This window comes from Oncorhynchus mykiss, chromosome 12 (genome assembly GCF_013265735.2).
Source record: "Oncorhynchus mykiss isolate Arlee chromosome 12, USDA_OmykA_1.1, whole genome shotgun sequence".
In the NCBI taxonomy this organism is placed as follows: domain Eukaryota; kingdom Metazoa; phylum Chordata; class Actinopteri; order Salmoniformes; family Salmonidae; genus Oncorhynchus; species Oncorhynchus mykiss.
In genome coordinates, this window is record NC_048576.1 from 28422060 (window position 1) to 28440711 (window position 18652).

Genomic DNA, 18652 nt, shown 5'->3' on the forward strand with positions numbered 1-18652 from the left:
CTAACCGCAAACACGCACGCAAACACACACACATGCACAAGCACGCACACAAGCACACACACAAACATACACACACACAGAGACACACACTTATTTAAAATTATGTCTTGTTTGGTGCTATTGAAACCCTTATTTCAACCTCTCACCTAAACAGAACCTGATGGGCCCCCTATGGAAGTGATCCTCCAACCAATGACGTCTCAGAGCATACGGGTCACATGGAGGGTAAACTTCATTAACCATCATGCCTCTCTTCCTTTATGCTGTAATTCCATAATAAGTGAGACATTCAAACTAACTGTCATTAATCTACAGTCAGGTTCCTAACAGAGCTGTCCCTTGCCTCTCCCTCTCAGGCCCCCAGAAAGGAGCTTCAGAACGGGTTGATCCGGGGGTACCAGATCGGTTACCGTGAGAATGGGCCGGGCAGTAACGGCCAATACAGCATTGTGGAGATGAAGGCCACAGGGGACAGTGAGGTGTACACCCTGGACAACCTGAAGAAGTTTGCCCAGTATGGAGTGGTGGTCCAGGCCTTCAACAGGGCTGGCACTGGTCCCTCTAGCACTGAGATCAACGCTACCACACTGGAGGATGGTAAGACCGGAGGGAGGGAGGTTAGGGAAAGAGGGGGATAGATGATGGTAGAGGGAGGGAGCTAGAGAGAGAGAGAGATCTAGAGAGAGATCTAGAGAGAGATCTAGAGAGAGATATAGAGAGAGATATAGAGAGAGATATAGAGAGAGATAGCGAGAGAGAGAGATTCATACTTTGCTAGTACAACGGGTAGATTTCTTTAAGTTGTCAACAGGAATAGAAAATAGAGTCCAATCATGTAAGAATAGAGTGGAAAAGCAGTAAATAAAGATGCACCCACACATTGATTCAGTTGTGCAAACACTCTCACACACAGTCTCTGAGACAAAATGGAGGAAATGAACATGCAGCACATCCCCCATCATTCTCCTGTTTTAATTAGCTCCCTCAGTAGACTGAGAGAGCGAGAGACCCCATTACTCTCTGAATATGCCTGCCCACTCTACCTCTCTCTATCTCCCTCTCTCTCTGTCTCGTCCTCTCCCTCTCCCTCTCTCCCCTTCATTGGTTATCTCTATATCTCCCTCTCTCTCTCTCTCTCTCGTCTTCTCCCTCTCTCCCCTTCATTGGTCATCTCTCTATTCCCTCTCTCGTTTACACCATTTTTTTGTTGATTCATTCAATTTTTTCTCTCCTGAATCTATTTCTCCCTTTGCTTTCATTGGGTGATCCCCCTTCTCCTTCTTTCTCTACTCTCTGTTTTATCTTTACATCAGACAGACAACATCTTAGTCCCTCAGTCTCCCCCCGTGTGTACAGCCTTAATGATAGAGATAGATGTAGATCCTGATTATGATAATTAGTTAGTAGTGATGGTAACTACAACACACACTCTCTGTCTTTCTCTGTCTCTGTCTGCTTGCTGCTGTTTCTACAGCTGCAATTATCACACAGCTGGACACATTGTCCTCCGTCCGCACACTTCTGCTTTTTATCCGCCGTCTGCCTCTCATCACCATCCCCCCTTCCTCCAAGTTAACCCTTAACAGTCAAGACTCGCCTGGTAAATGATACAGTGTATTCCTCTTTCCCTTTTCCCTTATACCTGCCTCTCTCTCTGCCATCCCTCACTTTATACTTCTCTCTTTCTCTCTCCATTGCAGTGATTGAAAATTGAAGATTGGAATAAATAGTATTTTGGGAATGTTATGCAGTTTCTTACTATTACTGTATCTCCGTCCTATTAGTCGCAGACAGCTGTGTTCAATAAGGTACACTATGGTCCTCTGTGATGTTAACTTTTGACCTCTCTCCTACCCCCAGTGCCCAGCCAGCCGCCCCAGAACGTGCGGGCTATCTCGGTGACCTCAGACGAGGCGGTGATCACGTGGGCGGAGCCACCGCGTCTGACGCTGCATGGCGTGCTGAAGGGCTACCGTGTGGTGTTCTGGTCCCTCTTCCCCGACGGAGGTGGGTGCTGTGGGGGCCAGGCACAGGGGCCCATGCAGAGTAATTATCACTACTATCATTCTAACTCCACCCCAAACCCATGGCCTCACCTGCCTGTCTATCTGTCCGTGTGTCTGAACACATAACACACTCCCAAACTCTGCCCTAGCCTGCCCCACACCCCTTCTCCTCATCTGTCTCCTAACCCTTCACACACTCCCAAACTCTGCCCTAGCCTGCCCCACACCCCTTCTCCTCATCTGTCTCCTAACCCGTCACATACTCCCAAACTCTGCCCTAGCCTGCCCCACACCCATTCTCCTCAACTGTCTCCTAACCCTTCACACACTCCCAAACTCTGCCCTAGCCTGCCCCACACCCCTTCTCATCTTTCTCCTAACCCTTCACACACCCCATTCCCTATCTGTCTCCTAACCCTTCACACACCCCATTCCCTATCTGTCTACTAACCCTTCACACACCCCTTCTCCCTATCTGTATCCTAACCCTTCACACACCCCATTCCCAATCTCTCCTAAACCTTCACACACCCCTTCTCCTCATCTGTCTCCTAACCCTTCACACACCCCTTCTCCTCATCTGTCTCCTAACCCTTCACACACCCCATTCCCTATATGTCTTCTAACCCTTCACACACCCCGTTCCCTATCTGTATCCTAACCCTTCACACACCCCATTCCATATCTGTCTCCTAACCCTTCACACACCCCATTCCCTATCTGTCTCCTAACCCTTCACACACCCCTTCTCCTCATCTGTCTCCTAACCCTTCACACACCCCATTCCCTATCTGTCTCCTAACCCTTCACACACCCCTTCTCCTCATCTGTCTCCTAACCCTTCACACACCCTTTCTCCTCATCTGTCTCCTAACCCTTCACACACCCCTTCTCCTCATCTGTCTCCTAACCCTTCACACACCCCTTCTCCTCATCTGTCTCCTAACCCTTCACACACCCCTTCTCCTCATCTGTCTCCTAACCCTTCACACACCCCATTCCCTATCTGTCTCCTAACCCTTCACACACCCCTTCTCCTCATCTGTCTCCTAACCCTTCACACACCCTTTCTCCTCATCTGTCTCCTAACCCTTCACACACCCCTTCTCCTCATCTGTCTCCTAACCCTTCACACACCCCTTCTCCTCATCTGTCTCCTAACCCTTCACACACCCCATTCCCTATCTGTCTCCTAACCCTTCACACACCCAATTCCCTATCTGTCTCCTAACCCTTCACACACCCCATTCCCTATCTGTCTCCCAACCCTTCACACACCCCATTCCCTATCTGTCTCCTAACCCTTCACACACCCCATTCCCTATCTGTCTCCTAACCCTTCACACACCCAATTCCCTATCTGTCTCCCAACCCTTCACACACCCCATTCCCTATCTGTCTCCTAACCCTTCACACACCCCATTCCCTATCTGTCTCCTAACCCTTCACACACCCCTTCTCCTCATCTGTCTCTCTATGGGATTTACCTGGAATATATTATTTGTATGTTTACCTTGCCCCCTTGAGCCAAACCTGTATTTTCCTCCCAATTTGTGCATTGTGATGTATGAACAAACAAGGCTTAATCTCTCTCTCTCTCTCTCTCTCACTCTCTCTCTCTCGCTCTCTCTCTCAGAATGGGGAGAGATGCAAAACATCACTACAACTCGTGAGCAGGTGGAGCTGAGAGGGCTGGAGAAGTTCACTAACTACAGTGTCCAGGTGCTGGCCTACACACAGGCTGGGGACGGGGTCAGGAGCAATGTCCTGTACATCCAAACCCGCGAGGACCGTGAGTACACGCACACATGTGCATTTGCGCAGACACACACACGCGCTAACACTCTCTGTCAACACACACATATACATTATCCTCCCACTGATATCGACTTTAACCCATATATACTCTACCGTTCCAAAATCTGGGGTCACGTAGAAATGTCCTTGTTTTTGAAAGAAAAGCACAATTTTGTCCATTAAAATAACATCAAATTGATCAGAAATACAGTGTAGACATTGTTAATGTTGTAAATTACTATTGTAGCTGGAAACAAAATATATTTTTTAAGGAATATCTACATAGGCGTACAGAGGCCCATTATCGGCAACCATCACTCCTGTGTTCCAATGGCACGTTGTGTTAGCTAATCCAAGTTTATCATTTTAAAAGGCTAATTGAGCATTAGAAAACCCTTTTGCAATTCTGTTAGCACTGCTGAAAACTGTTGTCCTGATTAAAGAAGCAATAAAACTGGCATTCTTTAGACTAGTTGAGTATCTGGAGCATCAGCATTTGTGGGTTCAATTACAGGATCAAAATGGCCAGAAACAAAGACTTGGATTAGCTAACACAATGTGCCATTGGAACACAGGAGTGATGGTTGCTGATAATGGGCCTCTGTATGCCTATGTATATATTCCATTAAAAATGTGTCATTTCCAGCTACGATAGTCATTTACAACATTAACAATGTCTACACTGTATTTCTGATCAAATGTATGTTATTTTAATGGACAAAAAATGAGCTTTTCTTTCAAAAACAAGGACATTTCTAAGTGACCCCAAACTTTTGACCGGTAGTGTATATTTAAGCAATAACGCCCAAGGAGGTATGGTATATGGCCAATATACCACAGCTAAGGGCTGTTCATTCGCACAACGCAAGGCGGTGTGCCTGGATACAGCCCTTAGCCATGATATATTGGCCATATACCACAAACCCCCAAGGTGCCTCATTGCTATAATACACTTTTTACCAATGTAATTAGAGCAGTAAAAATATGTGTTTTGTCATACCCGTGGTATACTGTCTGATATACCACGGCTGTCAGCCAATCAGCATTCAGGGCTCGAACCCCCCAGTCTATAAATATATATATACCACAGAAAGATAGAACCACAGTCACACTGAGATGCACACTGCTTGGAAGAGAGGAGAAGCTCAGAGGAAGGCTGTATGTGTGTTCATGGGGGGATAGAGAAGAGTGTCAGGGTGTATCTCAAGCCCATGACTAAAGCTCATTTGTGTAGTGAGGCCCCATTACCAGTGATAATGAGAATTAAGAGGCTTTGGGCCCATGGCTGAGGGCTCAAGACTAGAGATAGGGGATAGAAGAGGAGGGGTAGAGGCAGAATGAGGGAGAGGAAGGGGACTGATCCACAGCACCCAGCCCTGCAGCCCACAGCCCCCCTGGACACAAGTAGCCAACCAGCCAGGTAGCCAGGCAGTCAGGCAGCCAGGCAGGCAGTCAGGCAGCCAGGCAGTCAGGCAGCCAGGCAGTCAGGCATTCAGGCATTCAGGCAGCCAGGCAGCCAGGCAGTCAGACAGCCAGGCAGCCAGGCAGTCAGGCAGCCAGGCAGCCAGGCAGTCAGGCAGCCAGGCAGTCAGGCAGCCAGGCAGTCAGGCAGCCAGGCAGCCAGGCCCAGGAATGAACTCCTCCTGGATTAGAGATAATTAATTTTGTGCTTACACCATTCAAGGCGGGATTACAGGCCGATCCCTGTCTCCTTCACTCCCCTAAACAGGAGGAGGAGGGGGATGGAGAGAGAGAGGAGAATGGGAGGGAGAGAGGGAGAGGTGGCACAGCTGGGCCTGCCCGGGCAAAGGAGCGAGAGACAAAAGATGAAAAGAAAGAAAAAATGGGTTGATTGATGGAGGACAAGAGACATGTTGGCCCTTCTCAGTTTGCCCTGCTTTACTAGATGCTTTGTTAACTCTTTGTAGTACTTCCTATATATACTGTTTTAGCCTTGGTGGTGCCTTAGACTTTATCTATGTTATCCTTCCTGTGCCACATGCGCTTCTCTGCTGGTCCATGGTATTTGAGGCTCTTTGGGAGGCTGAGGTTGTCTCTTTCTCTCTGAAGGCTTTTGGTAGCTGTGGTTTGGGATGCATAGTCATGGTGATGGTTAAGACCATGGTTAGAAGTAGCTAGTTGTTCAGCAGTAGTGTACTGTAGGTGACTGTATATGACTCCTCATCACTGGGTTGTCTGACAGTGGATCAGACAGTCTGGACTGAGAACGTGCAGATTTTGGGCAGCAGATGGAGCTTAACCCACCCCCCCTCCCATTCTGACATGAAGGCCCAGTTATGATAATTATGCATTTCTCCTATAACCCCCCCCCCCCCCCCCATCCCCCCTCTCATCTCCCCTTGGGGCTGCCCCTAACCCTCTCCTCGCTCACTCCCTCCCCTCCCCTCTCATGTTCCTGGTGTTATTCCTGCCATAATGTGGTTGAGATGGAGCCCCAGGAGATGGAGGGGGCCCAGAGAGACAGAGCAGGATTACTGGGGCGAGCAGGCTGCCCTGGGTGGGATAGAGAGGGAGGAGATAAGGGGTCCTGGATCTCTCTAACAGTCCTCCCTCTTCACTATAATCCGTAAAAGGATCCAGCAGGGTCAAGTGCATCAGGTCACATAATGCTACTGATCTCTATCTAGGGTTGGATAGGTCCTTAATTGTTGTGCTTTAGGTCCTGCTGTACAGTACAGTACATGGAGGAAGGTCTAATGTAGTGTAGCCTCACAGTATTCATTTGAACCCTGTCCCTTGTAACCCAGGGAGACCCATGCATTTCTATCTGATGAACGGGTTGTATTCTTAGAATAAGGTCCAGTGTTCTATATGTGTGGACAGTGGGAGAGTATTGAGGCTTTATGTTGTTGATGACTGATAGAGTTATAAGGCTCTTTGGGCATCTCAGTCAAGTGGCCATGCAGTGAGCATGAGGAGCAGCCTGGTGTGTGTTAATCTGTTTAGGGGTTAGAGAGTTAGACTGTAGGGTGTCAGAGCAGAACGAGGAGAGCAGAACCGCTGACCACGGTGTCTGAATGAACATATGTCACCGCTGACCCTGTTCTGGCCCGGGCCTGGCCTCTCCCCAGGGGACCTCCTCCAAGTCCTCCCAGAGCGGCTTACAGCACAGGATGAGACTGGCAATCTGCAAACTACCCTGCTCACTTTAACACGGCTTTAACACCCACGCGCACGGAAATAGCCACGGCCCTGCACACAGCCGTGTTTACTTGAACATGGCTTTAGTACCCAGTCACACGCGCGCACACACACACACACACACACACACACACACACACACACACACACACACACACACACACACACACACACACACACACACACACACACACACACACAGCTCTGTCTGACCTGTCTATGTGTTGTGTATCCTCTCCAGTCCCAGGTCCTCCAGCTGGTATCAAAGCCGTGCCCTCATCTCCCAACAGTGTGGTCGTGTCCTGGCTACCCCCCCTTAAACCCAATGGTGTCATCCGCAAGTACACCATCTACTGCTCCAGCCCAGGCTCCGGACAGCCGGTAAGTACCACTGAGAGGGCAGAGTATGGGATGGGGGAGGTGCAGTTACAGGTATTGGAGAGGCAGAGAATTAAGGCCCTAATGACAGGACATGATGTGAATGCATGATATAGCACTTGATGGATAATTCATTAGTAACCAACACTCAGTGTGTGTGTGTGTGTGTGTGTGTGTGTGTGTGTGTGTGTGTGTGTGTGTGTGTGTGTGGGTGTGTGTGTTTGGGTGTGTGTGTGTGTGTGTTTGGGTGTGTCTCTATCTCACTGTGTTTGCACCGTCGCTTTATTTCCTGCCCTCCCAGATGAACAGATGAGGTTGTCTTGGCAACGTGATGAGACGTAGATATGCAAATGAAGCAGAGAACAAGCTCACACATGCCCACTGCAGCATCAGGAGCTCTCACAGACACAGGTCTGCACTAGCTATGCAGTTTTCACACATCTACATTATTCTCTCTCTCTCACACACACATACACACACACACACACATTTTCTGGTGACACATTCAGACCACACACACACAATCCAATAAAATCCTGCTATCATGGAAGAATTCCACTTTCTTATCATTCACAAATCCTCACCCTATGTGGATGAGTACCATGTAAATGAGCATGGAGAAGAGGAGGGAGACGGGGGAGGGAGACGAGGGAGGGAGGAGCAGAGCAGGGTATCAGTCACACAGAGATGAGAGTGCTTTTGTTCCTCTTTTCATTATCTCTCTGTATCACTCCCTGGATCACCACGACACTGCTGCCTCCACGCTGGAGGAATGTTCTAATGTTCCTGTTACTCACCCCCCCAGAGCCCCACATTCACCCCTTCTCCCTCCTCCCCTCCCTTCTTCTCTCTATCCCTCTGTCATACCCACCCTGCTCTCCAGCAAGCCTGGGTAGAGGCTGAGATAGGGAGGGAGAGAGAAAGAGAGAAAAAGGTAAATGAGGCAAATGGAAAAAGAGGTGAAGATGGGTATTGAGTGGTGAACAGATGAGGGAGGTGGTGCATGTGTGTGTGTGTGTGTGTGTGTGTGTGTGTGTGTGTGTGTGTGTGTGTGTGTGTGTGTGTGTGTGTGTGTGTGTGTGTGTGTGAGACTGGGTACTAAAGCCATGTTCAAGTAAACACGGCTGTGTGTGTGTGTGTGTTGCGTGCCTGCATACATGCATGAGTTATACTCCTTAGTTCTAAACTCCTTAGTTCTCTTTCAAGTCATCTGGGCTTCCCTCATGCCATTAGACCATAGATGCCAAGCAGCCCCTCCAAAGTGCAACTGTACCATTATACCATGGTATTGCACAGTGTTAATAATCGGACCTGTATCTCTCTCCCCCAGGCTCCCAGTGAGTATGAGGCCAACCCAGAGATGTTGTTCTACAGGATCACCCATCTGACCCGCGGTAAACAGTACCTCATCTGGGCCTCCGCCGTGACAACTGCTGGCCGCGGCAACATCAGCGAAAAGGTCACCGTGGAGCCTGCTGGGAAAGGTAAGGGAGGAGGGGACGAGGGGTAATTGAGGAGGGATGGAGGGATTTGTGTAAAGGTTATTTAAAAAGAGAAGAAGAAAATAGAGGAAGAAGAATTTCAGAAATAGTCTGTCTTACACAGAGGGCTTTCATCTGTCTCTCTGTACCTTTCTCCTCTCTCTTGTCTTTCTTTCTCTCTTCTCTCTCCCTCTCTATCCCAAGTTCTTCCTCCCTCTCTCTCTCTCTCTCTCTCTCTCTCTCTCTCTCTCTCTCTCTCTCTCTCTCTCTCTATTGACTGACAGCTGTAGTATTGATTGAGGGCTGGCGGTGTAGCAGGAAACACTGTTGTTAATTATGTGGTGATGAACAGGGCCTACCCAGTAAACTGGCCCTTAGGGAGGGGGGTGGACAGGGATCAATACTGGGGAGAATCTATGGAGCATGGATGGACTGAGCGAGACGGAGGGATAGGAGGGGGGGGGGGCACTCCAACGCTCTGCTCTCATAACAGTGGGTAAAAGGAAACCCTCCAGGCTAACCTACACAATACCAGGATCACTCAGCAAACACTAGAGAAAGATGTTTACACATCAAGAAAGTGAAAACAGAGCAGGGAGGTTAGAGTGTTTGTCTGGCTGTAAATGTGCCTGGGTGCTTAAGTGTGTGAATGTGCATGTGTACGTGAGCACATTCAGAGTGTGTGTGTGTGTGTGTGTATATACTGTATGTGACATCCCAGTTTAACCTGTGTCACCTGCCCTCTATCTGCAGCCCCAGCTAAGATCCTGTCGTTCGGGGGCACAGTGACTACTCCCTGGGTGAAGGAGGTCCGTCTGCCCTGCAGCTCAGTGGGAGAACCCACCCCCACCATCAAATGGACCAAAGACAGGTCAGAACTCTCCTAACTCATCCTCAATGGAAGTAAAGTGGGGAACTCACAATCAATGCTAGGATAAACTTTAGACTTGGTGCCAATGCTGGGTTTTGGAAGATAAGGTTCAGGTCAGGGTTAAGTCTACCATAGAGGTGTGAGGTTGCTGTATTATGATCTAACTGGGATCCTCTGTGTGTGTGTCTCAGTGAGGACTCGACTATCCCTGTGACTGTGGACGGGCAGCGTCAGATCCTGTCCAACGGTACTCTGGTGTTACGTTCTGTCAAAGCTGAGGATTCTGGGTACTACACGTGCACGGCCACCAACACCCTGGGCTTTGACACCATCATAGTAAACCTACTGGTGCAAGGTGAGCTGGGATACGCTGGGCTGGTGGAGTGTATGGGTGGGGCGAGGTCTGAGGACCTTCTGGGGTTGTCTCAGCTGGTTTCTCTGTGTTCCTCTGACTGTGTGTGTATCGTATCTCTCTATCTGGTCCCTCAATCTGCTCACTGTAACTGTGTGCTGTTTGTGCCTGGTCTCTGTGGTGCTGATAGACTCTAACTGTGTCTGACTGTGTTCTCTCTCTGGATGTTCAGTTCCTCCAGACCAGCCCCGTCTGACCGTCTCCACCACCTCCACCTCTTCCATCACCCTGGCCTGGATCCCTGGGGACAACGGAGGCAGCTCCATCAGAGGTACACCACTCCCTCCCCCTGGGCCTTAGTGCATTAGGATCAGTCTGAGGAGAGTTCTTTACCTGCTGTATCTCACTGAGAGATAATTCCTCTAAAAATATAAATAATATTGATATAGCCTTTTACCTTTTTGTGTAATTTTCTCGGTTCCTGTCAATGTGTTAACTTTTAACTCCTAATGTCTGATATACTAGCAAAAGATGGTATTGTATCACTGAGGGTATTCTAAATCCTTTATCTCCCCCTGGTGTTCAAGGGGTGTAACAGCCGTTAGAGCTGACCTGATTTTGCCTCAGTGGAGTATGTGCAGGTTGTGTAATATGGCTTTAATAATTGAACTGGGATGATATTATAATTGATAGACATTTACAGTATTTCATTGTTTTTTAAATGGTTTATTTGTATATTCGGCAGATTATAAAGAAATGCTTAAATGATTATGTAGTGTATCCCTGTGTGTCCTCAGGTTTTGTCCTGCAGTACTCAGTGGACAACACAGAGGAGTGGAGGGATGTGTTCATTAGTTCCAGTGAGCGTTCCTTCAGGCTGGACAACCTGCGCTGTGGGACCTGGTACAAGGTCAAACTGGCAGCGAAGAACAGTGTGGGCTCAGGACGCATCTCTGAGATCATCGAGGCTAAGACCCACGGACGAGGTGAGGGAAAAGGAAAGATCAAGGGGAAGGGGGGAAGGTGAGAGAGGGTGTAGCGGAGGAAGGAGCAGAAATAGTTGAATTTTAAAACAGCATGATTTTATATTTTACCTCACATCGTGTGTTTTACCTCACATAAACTACATCCCCACTCTAACACACTAACTTCAGTTACCGCCAGTCTGACAATCTCCCTGTCTCTCCTCTTCTCCTGCAGAGCCCGTGTTCAACAAGGAGCAGCCCCTGCTCACCCACATCAACTCCACCCACGCGGGGCTCAACCTGCAGGGCTGGACCAGCGGCGGCTGCCCCATCACCGCTCTGCTGCTGGACTTCCGGCCCAAGGGCACGTGGGCCTGGCAGAGCCTGAAGGCCAACGCCACGGCCCAGCTATTCCTCAGCGAGCTGCGGGAGGCCACCTGGTACGAGCTGAAGATGAAGGCCTGTAATAGCGCCGGCTGTGGGAACCAAAGCTCCCAGTTTGCCACCACAGACTATGACGGCAGTGAGTCACTTCCTGTTTCTACCAGATAACTGCTCTCACTTGCTGCTTTGACATTTACATTTGACATTTATTCAGAGCTACTTACAGTCATCAAAGAGAAGGGGATAAGGAGGAGACCAAAAAAGGGAGAGAAGGAGGAGTAGAATGTGAGTGGGCTTGAAAGTGGTGGTAAAAGCAGTCCTTTAATCTACCTCTGACCCCCTTTCCCTCCCTCTCTCACCCCTTCTCTCCCTCCCAGGTACCATCCCTCCTATAAACTCGGCCCATGAGGACAGAGATGATGTGAAGAAGCTGTTCTCCATCGGTTCTCCTGTTATCCTGGTCACCCTGGGCGTCGCCCTGCTCTTCATCATCCGCAAGAAACGCAAGGAGAAGAGACTCAAACGACTCAGAGGTGAGAAACAAAGGCAAGGAGAAGAGACTCAAACGACTCAGAGGTGAGAAACAAAGGCAAGGAGAAGAGACTCAAACGACTCAGAGGTGAGAAACATAGGCAAGGAGAAGAGACTCAAACGACTCAGAGGTGAGAAACATAGGCAAGGAGAAGAGACTCAAACGACTCAGAGGTGAGAAACATAGGCAAGGAGAAGAGACTCAAACGACTCAGAGGTGAGAAACATAGGCAAGGAGAAAAGACTCAAACGACTCAGAGGTGAGAAACAAAGGCAAGGAGAAGAGACTCAAACGACTCAGAGGTGAGAAACAAAGGCAAGGAGAAGAGACTCAAACGACTCAGAGGTGAGAAACAAAGGCAAGGAGAAGAGACTCAAACGACTCAGAGGTGAGAAACAAAGGCAAGGAGAAGAGACTCAAACGACTCAGAGGTGAGAAACAAAGGCAAGGAGAAGAGACTCAAACGACTCAGAGGTGAGAAACAAAGGCAAGGAGAAGAGACTCAAACGACTCAGAGGTGAGAAACATAGGCAAGGAGAAGAGACTCAAACGACTCAGAGGTGAGAAACAAAGGCAAGGAGAAGAGACTCAAACGACTCAGAGGTGAGAAACAAAGGCAAGGAGAAGAGACTCAAACGACTCAGAGGTGAGAAACATAGGCAAGGAGAAGAGACTCAAACGACTCAGAGGTGAGAGACATAGGGAAGGAGGGAGAAAGAAAGGGAAGAGGGGGAGGGGAGAACAGAGAGGAAGAGCCATAAGTAAATGAGTAAATAACTGAGAAGCACTAAAGGTAACACATCAAAATAATTTGCCTAATCCACATGATGATCCATTATAATCTAATAAAGATATTTGTGTTTGCTTTCACAGATGCTAAGAGCCTTGCAGAGATGCTTATCAGGTAAGGATAATACTCTAGATTGATTGGTGCCTGTGGTTATGGATGTGTCATTTTCCAGGGGATCTTGATGGATCTTTGAAAATACCTGCAAGTCCCAGTAAACTCTTATAAAGTATCACCAATATACTCCTGTTGTATATGTATACATGTACACTATGTAAGTACTGCTGATGTGACAGTGGATTCAGTCTAAGTGTGTGTCTTGTTTTGTGTGTTGAGCAGTAAGAACAACCGCAGCATGGACACCCCAGTGAAGGGTCCTCCCCAGGGCCCTCGGCTCCACATTGACATCCCTCGTGTCCAGCTGCTCATCGAGGACAAGGAGGGCATCAAGCAGATAGGTCAGTATGGACACACTGCAGCTAATCAGATCGATCAGACTGAATATCGTCCAATTAAATAGCCTTCAGTTACAGTACACTAACTAACCAATCAAATTATTTCTCTCAACTTACTAAATACGTGTTGGTAGAGTGTGAGTTACAATCAGCCCATGAGGAGAACATCTGACAAGGGAGATTAATTGTTTATCACAGATATTTTTTAACAACTGTCATAATATGTTTTCCTCATCTCTTACATCCAATAGGTGAGGACAAGGCAGTGGCCCCAGTGACGGACACAGAGTTCAGCCAATCAGTGAATCCACAAAGCTTCTGCACGGGTGTGTCTCTGCACCATCCTGCCCTCATCCAGAACACAGGGCCCTTGATTGACATGTCAGACATCCGCCCTGGAACCAGTGAGTACTTCACATACACTAAGATGTGCATAGTATGGAAATATGTCTTATTACAGTGTAATGTGTAGGAGTTAACTTGAGCTGACATTCAAAATGTTTGTACATGCTTACACCCAAAACTATTATAAGTGTTATGAATAGTACCCCGTGAGTGAGTTCTATCCTCTCACCGTCCTCCTCCTATTCTCTCTTTGTCTCAGATCCAGTGTCGAGGAAGTGTGTGAAGTCAGCCCACAGCTCCAGTGAGTTCTATCCTCTCACCGTCCTCCTCCTATTCTCTCTTTGTCTCAGATCCAGTGTCGAGGAAGTGTGTGAAGTCAGCCCACAGCTCCAGAAACCGCTACTCCAGCCAGTGGACCCTGAGCAGGCCGGGCCAGAGCCAATCAACAGCCTCCGCAAGGACTTTGACCTCTGACTGGCGCACCATGGGCTCCCACGGCATCACCGCTACCGAGAGTGACAGCTACAGCGCCAGCCTGTCCCAGGATACTGGTGGGTACCGCCCCGCCCTGGCAACAACACCACTAAAGACCCATCATTAGCACATCTATCTTTTACATCCCCAAACCAGACCTGTAGGATACCTTGAAAGGCCTACTGGCACAGCTGTACTGTATGCAAACTTCATATTGCATTGTTCTAATATGATATGACATTTATTGTTTTTCCAGACAAGGGTCGTAACAGCATGGTGTCCACAGAGAGTGCGTCGTCTACGTATGAGGAGCTGGCGCGGGCCTACGAACACGCCAAACTGGAGGAGCACCTGCAGCATGCCAAGTTCACCATCACAGAGTGCTTCATCTCCGACAGCTCCTCTGACCAGATGACCACAGGCACCAACGACCCGGCCGACAGTATGACATCACTCAGCACCCCATCCGAGACAGGCCTGTGTCGCTTCACCGCCTCGCCACCCAAACCCCAGGACTACGACCGCGGCAGACCTACCAACGTGGCCGTGCCCATCCCCCACCGTGCCAACAAGAGTGAGTACAGAGAGCCACCCTGTCTGGCACAGTGCACCACATTATACTCTGCCACAGGCTGTTTTATGTACATCTCAACAGGTCTCTAAGCCCCTCCCTCTCTCTGTTCTGTCCTCGTTGCTAGGTGAATTCTGCAACCTCCCGCTCTACATGAAGACGGATCCTTTCTTCCGGAAGCAGGCAGAACTGCATGACCCATGCCCTGCGGTCCCGCCCAGGGAGGCCTCCATCCGCAGCCTGGCACAGCGGGCGTACCACACCCAAGGACGTCACATGACTCTGGACCCGTCCAAGCAACAGGCCCTGACGCTAGGCCACTCTGGGTTGGGCAGTCTGGGCGTGAGCTCAGGCACTGCCACCCTGCCCCAGAGGACTCTCACCATGCCCTGCTCCAACCCTGCAGCCACAGCCTCCACTTCCAGCACCAGCAGCAACCCCACTGGCTCCAGCACAAAGATGGGGGGCTCCAGAGACTCACTGCTAGAGAATAGCTCCTCAGCGCTGGGCAGACTGCAGAAGCAAGGGGTTGGGGCCTACTCTAAGTCTTACACACTGGTGTAGCTACTAGCCCCCCTTCTCTCTCTCAAAGACTAAACACTTCTGTCTGGCCCGGCCCCGGCCCACACCCAGCCCCACACCAGTGTTCTACACATCAGGTCAGCGAGGGCATGCAGTGCAGTGCAGCAGGTGTCCCCAGCTAACTGCTAGCTAACATCTAATTACCCAGTGATTAGTCTTTATTCAGACTTTAGATTCTGCCTCCCAGGAATGACCAGAGACCATTGTAACCTGCCTGATTCATGCTCACCTGGACCTGTATAAAACAAACTACTATCTCCTACTAACTATCACTTCTAGCCTGATGCCACGCTGCTCAATATGTGTGTCTGGTGATGTACACACACACACACACACACACACACTAACACACACACACACACACACGCACACACACACACACACTAACACACACACACACACACAGGAAGACCTAGAGCTGTTCTCCAAGGTCAAACCATTGAGTATTACTGAGGACCATTGAGTATTACTGAGGAGCTGAACGGTGAAAGCTCACTGCTCGTGCTGATGAAGTCAATGATAGCAGAGGCTGGGCTAAAAATCAGTGTTCATCATACCCTCACACACATTATGCTGCCCTCCAAGGTTTGAGCAGAAGCTCCTGCAGGACTACCAGTTTTATCCCCTATAGTCTTGTCTTACTCTATGTCTCAATGTCCAGTCTCACTCTCCATTTGCAGTTACTCTCTCTGTCTGGATTCCATAAGGAAGGATTTCAGGTTCACCTCACTCAGAACATTGAGTTTGTATTTTAGCACATTTATTGTTGATATTTCCTCAAACTCCCCTCCTCTTCCAACTCAACAGTATCCGATAGCTTTTGACCGAAACATGACAACCTAAATGACCCAGCAATGAATTAAAAACATCAGGGCTCTCGCAATACTAACAAATGTAGAATATTTGGTATTTTAAAGATTTCGCATATATATTTCTATATAAGTATATCATGTCATTTAAGTGAAAATTATGGCAAAGAATAAAAATATACAACAATTTAAATGTTTAAAAAAATATAAGGAGACAATCGCTCAATCATGTGAAGGGCAGTGAAAATGAAAGAGGGGTAAAGAATAGAAGAGTATTATGAAGAGGGAGGAGCACGTGTATATAGAGGGTTTTCTGTATGTTACTGTATGTAGACTGGCTGAGAGGAAGGAAGTGACTTCCATACAGGAAGTGTCCATCTCAAAGGCCCCTATTAGTTGGTATCTCATGAGGTTGTCAGTGATTGGTTGGTATACTTACTTTTCAGAAGCCAAATAATTTCCTTTAAAGATGGGTGTAACCAAGGCGACCTACACTGTTGTCTATAAATTCTCTGCTTTCGTTCACCTGTTACTTGAGTAAAGAAGGGCCGTGACCTCTCAGGGCCTCAGGTATGGGCCTTTGACCTGTGGTACCAGTGGGGTTATAGGGTCACTGTGAGTGGAGCAGAAGTCAGGTATCAGAGCACGGCTACTGTATCACACAGCTACTACACAGAGTACACACCAGTAGCCCTGTAACCTTTATCAACCTCTCAGCCCATGTATTACTGCCTCCCTCCCTCCAAATCAAAATGTCAGCCAAGGCACCAAGGAGGATAATCATGTGAAATAAGTGAACTGTCTAGTTTATCAGAGAGACGTTGCCAGCCAATCGGGGTGTTCAGTTTGAATATGAAAGGATGATGTGGTCAGTGGTCTATTGGCATCTCTGATGCTGCCCTGTCTTAAGTACTGTATATTTCCCACTTCTTTCTCCATCCCCAATAGCCATGTCCATCCTCATCCCCAGCTACATTTTGTGCTACTACGTGTAGGCTACATCAACACCGGAACCTGTTGGAATGTCTATTGAAGCATCGCCATTCTAGTGTTTTGTCATTTCTTTTGTTTTTGGATTACGTCCATATGTTCATTTTGATTGAATATGTTCCTTTTTACTTGTTTCTGTTTTTTATTTTGTATTTAAAAAAAAAAAATGTGATTCCAGAGGCCAAACAGTGCTGAAGTATGACACACCTACATCTTTGGCCAGTTTTAGCCAAGGGAAATCAGGGACTCCTAGCTCTTTAGGTCACACACATAGAAATTGTGTATATACTGGACTGGGTCAGGAAAACCTGCCACTCCCAACTGGCTCTCCCTATTCAACTCCCTCCCACCTTGGGCGTACAGTACTGGACCCACCACCAATACCTTTGTCGGTGTTGTTTATAGGTTAACTCTTGTACATAAAACAGTTTTGTATGAAGAGCTATTTTCGTCAGAATAAAACAGGGCACAGATCAGGGTTGAATCATGCCCCAACTCCAAATTTAAAACAACATATTGATTTGATAAACATTGATTTCCACAACGGGCAACAAATGTAGTCATTCTTCTCTATTCCCTTTATGTTTTTGATACTAAGTTGTTGCATTTTTATCATTTGTTAAAGATCTTTTGGTGTTCCAAATTCAAATTTTTTTATTATTGTTTTTTTGTACTTTGTTCATCCTCAAAAATGACATTGCATGCTTGGTAAAAGGGAAAAGGTGAGGGAAAGAAATGTACTAACATTTTAAATTTGAAGAAAAAAAATGTTGAGGTGATTCCAAACATTGGTTTGAGTTGCTTCTAATAGCAATTGCTTGTGTTTAAAATAAAATTTTCTATTAAATTAAATGAAAAACAAACAAAAATAGTATTCTAACACCTTGTGCAATAAAGCTATCTTTCTATACACCATGGTTTCTGTCATTCTTAATTAAATGTTGCTTGATACACTGCCACATACTGTTACTGTAGGGAACTGAAATCAGAACTGGAACCAAAGAATGATCAAGATGGATAATAATTATACCAGAATGAAAATAAAAAAGCATCAATAGCAATAACACATTCGAATGGAAAAGTCATTTAGCGTGTTATTGTTTTTACTTGTTGAATTCATACCATAAACTTCTACAGCTGCAGTCACATATTGGCTACCTAGCAACATGACATAATTTGTCATTTCTAGTGGCAATGGAAACGGGTTTTATTGAGGGTAGCCTAGTCCCCGATTTAGGTCACCGAGATAACTAACTTTTATGTGATTTCAGTGCGAATAGAAATAGTTTGCATGTTAGTTTGTAAACTTGATACACAGACAATGAATGCAATATTTACCATATTGAAACTGAATATATAAATATTGAATTTGAATATTAATTACGTTTAAATTGCATTTTTAAACTGAATGCAATATTCATTTAATTCTCTTTCAAATCATGAAATACAAGTTACATTTGTGAATTAAACTATTACATTTGCGTCATTGGGGCTTCCGGGGCTTGAGCCCCAGATGTTTTTGGTCCAGCCCGATCCTTTTGACGGTATAGTATATACAGTACCAGTCAAAAGTTTGGATTCACCTTCTCATTCAAGGAGTTCTTACATATGCTGAGCACTTGTTGGCTGCTTTTCTTTCATTTTGCGGTCCAAATCATCCCAAACCATCTCAATTGGCTTGAGGTCAGGTGGTTGTGGAGGCCAGGTCATC

At 47.3% G+C, this 18652-nt stretch overlaps 1 protein-coding gene across 6 annotated transcripts in view; it reads left to right on the forward strand.

Annotated features, from left to right (window-relative positions):
• The window catches only part of LOC110536836 (Down syndrome cell adhesion molecule-like protein 1 homolog), an 86166-nt gene extending 68195 nt beyond the window's left edge, over window positions 1-17971 (forward strand). The window contains exons 16-34 of one of the 6 annotated variants that reach the window (XM_036937323.1): window positions 155-225; window positions 357-597; window positions 1861-2046; window positions 3643-3798; window positions 7207-7346; window positions 8227-8277; window positions 8674-8827; window positions 9578-9695; window positions 9887-10050; window positions 10280-10378; window positions 10845-11033; window positions 11248-11535; window positions 11774-11929; window positions 12802-12832; window positions 13052-13173; window positions 13422-13574; window positions 13866-14066; window positions 14246-14563; window positions 14688-17971. In XM_036937323.1, coding sequence (XP_036793218.1) covers window positions 155-225; window positions 357-597; window positions 1861-2046; window positions 3643-3798; window positions 7207-7346; window positions 8227-8277; window positions 8674-8827; window positions 9578-9695; window positions 9887-10050; window positions 10280-10378; window positions 10845-11033; window positions 11248-11535; window positions 11774-11929; window positions 12802-12832; window positions 13052-13173; window positions 13422-13574; window positions 13866-14066; window positions 14246-14563; window positions 14688-15124 — 3275 coding nt within the window. In that variant the 3' untranslated portion in view covers window positions 15125-17971. Of the gene's footprint in view, window positions 1-154; window positions 226-356; window positions 598-1860; window positions 2047-3642; window positions 3799-7206; window positions 7347-8226; window positions 8278-8673; window positions 8828-9577; window positions 9696-9886; window positions 10051-10279; window positions 10379-10844; window positions 11034-11247; window positions 11536-11773; window positions 12618-12801; window positions 12833-13051; window positions 13174-13421; window positions 13575-13865; window positions 14067-14245; window positions 14564-14687 lie in introns of those variants that run through there. The other 5 variants (XM_036937324.1, XM_036937325.1, XM_036937326.1 and 2 more) reach the window with 5 other exon arrangements.
• Window positions 17972-18652: the final 681 nt, after the last annotated feature.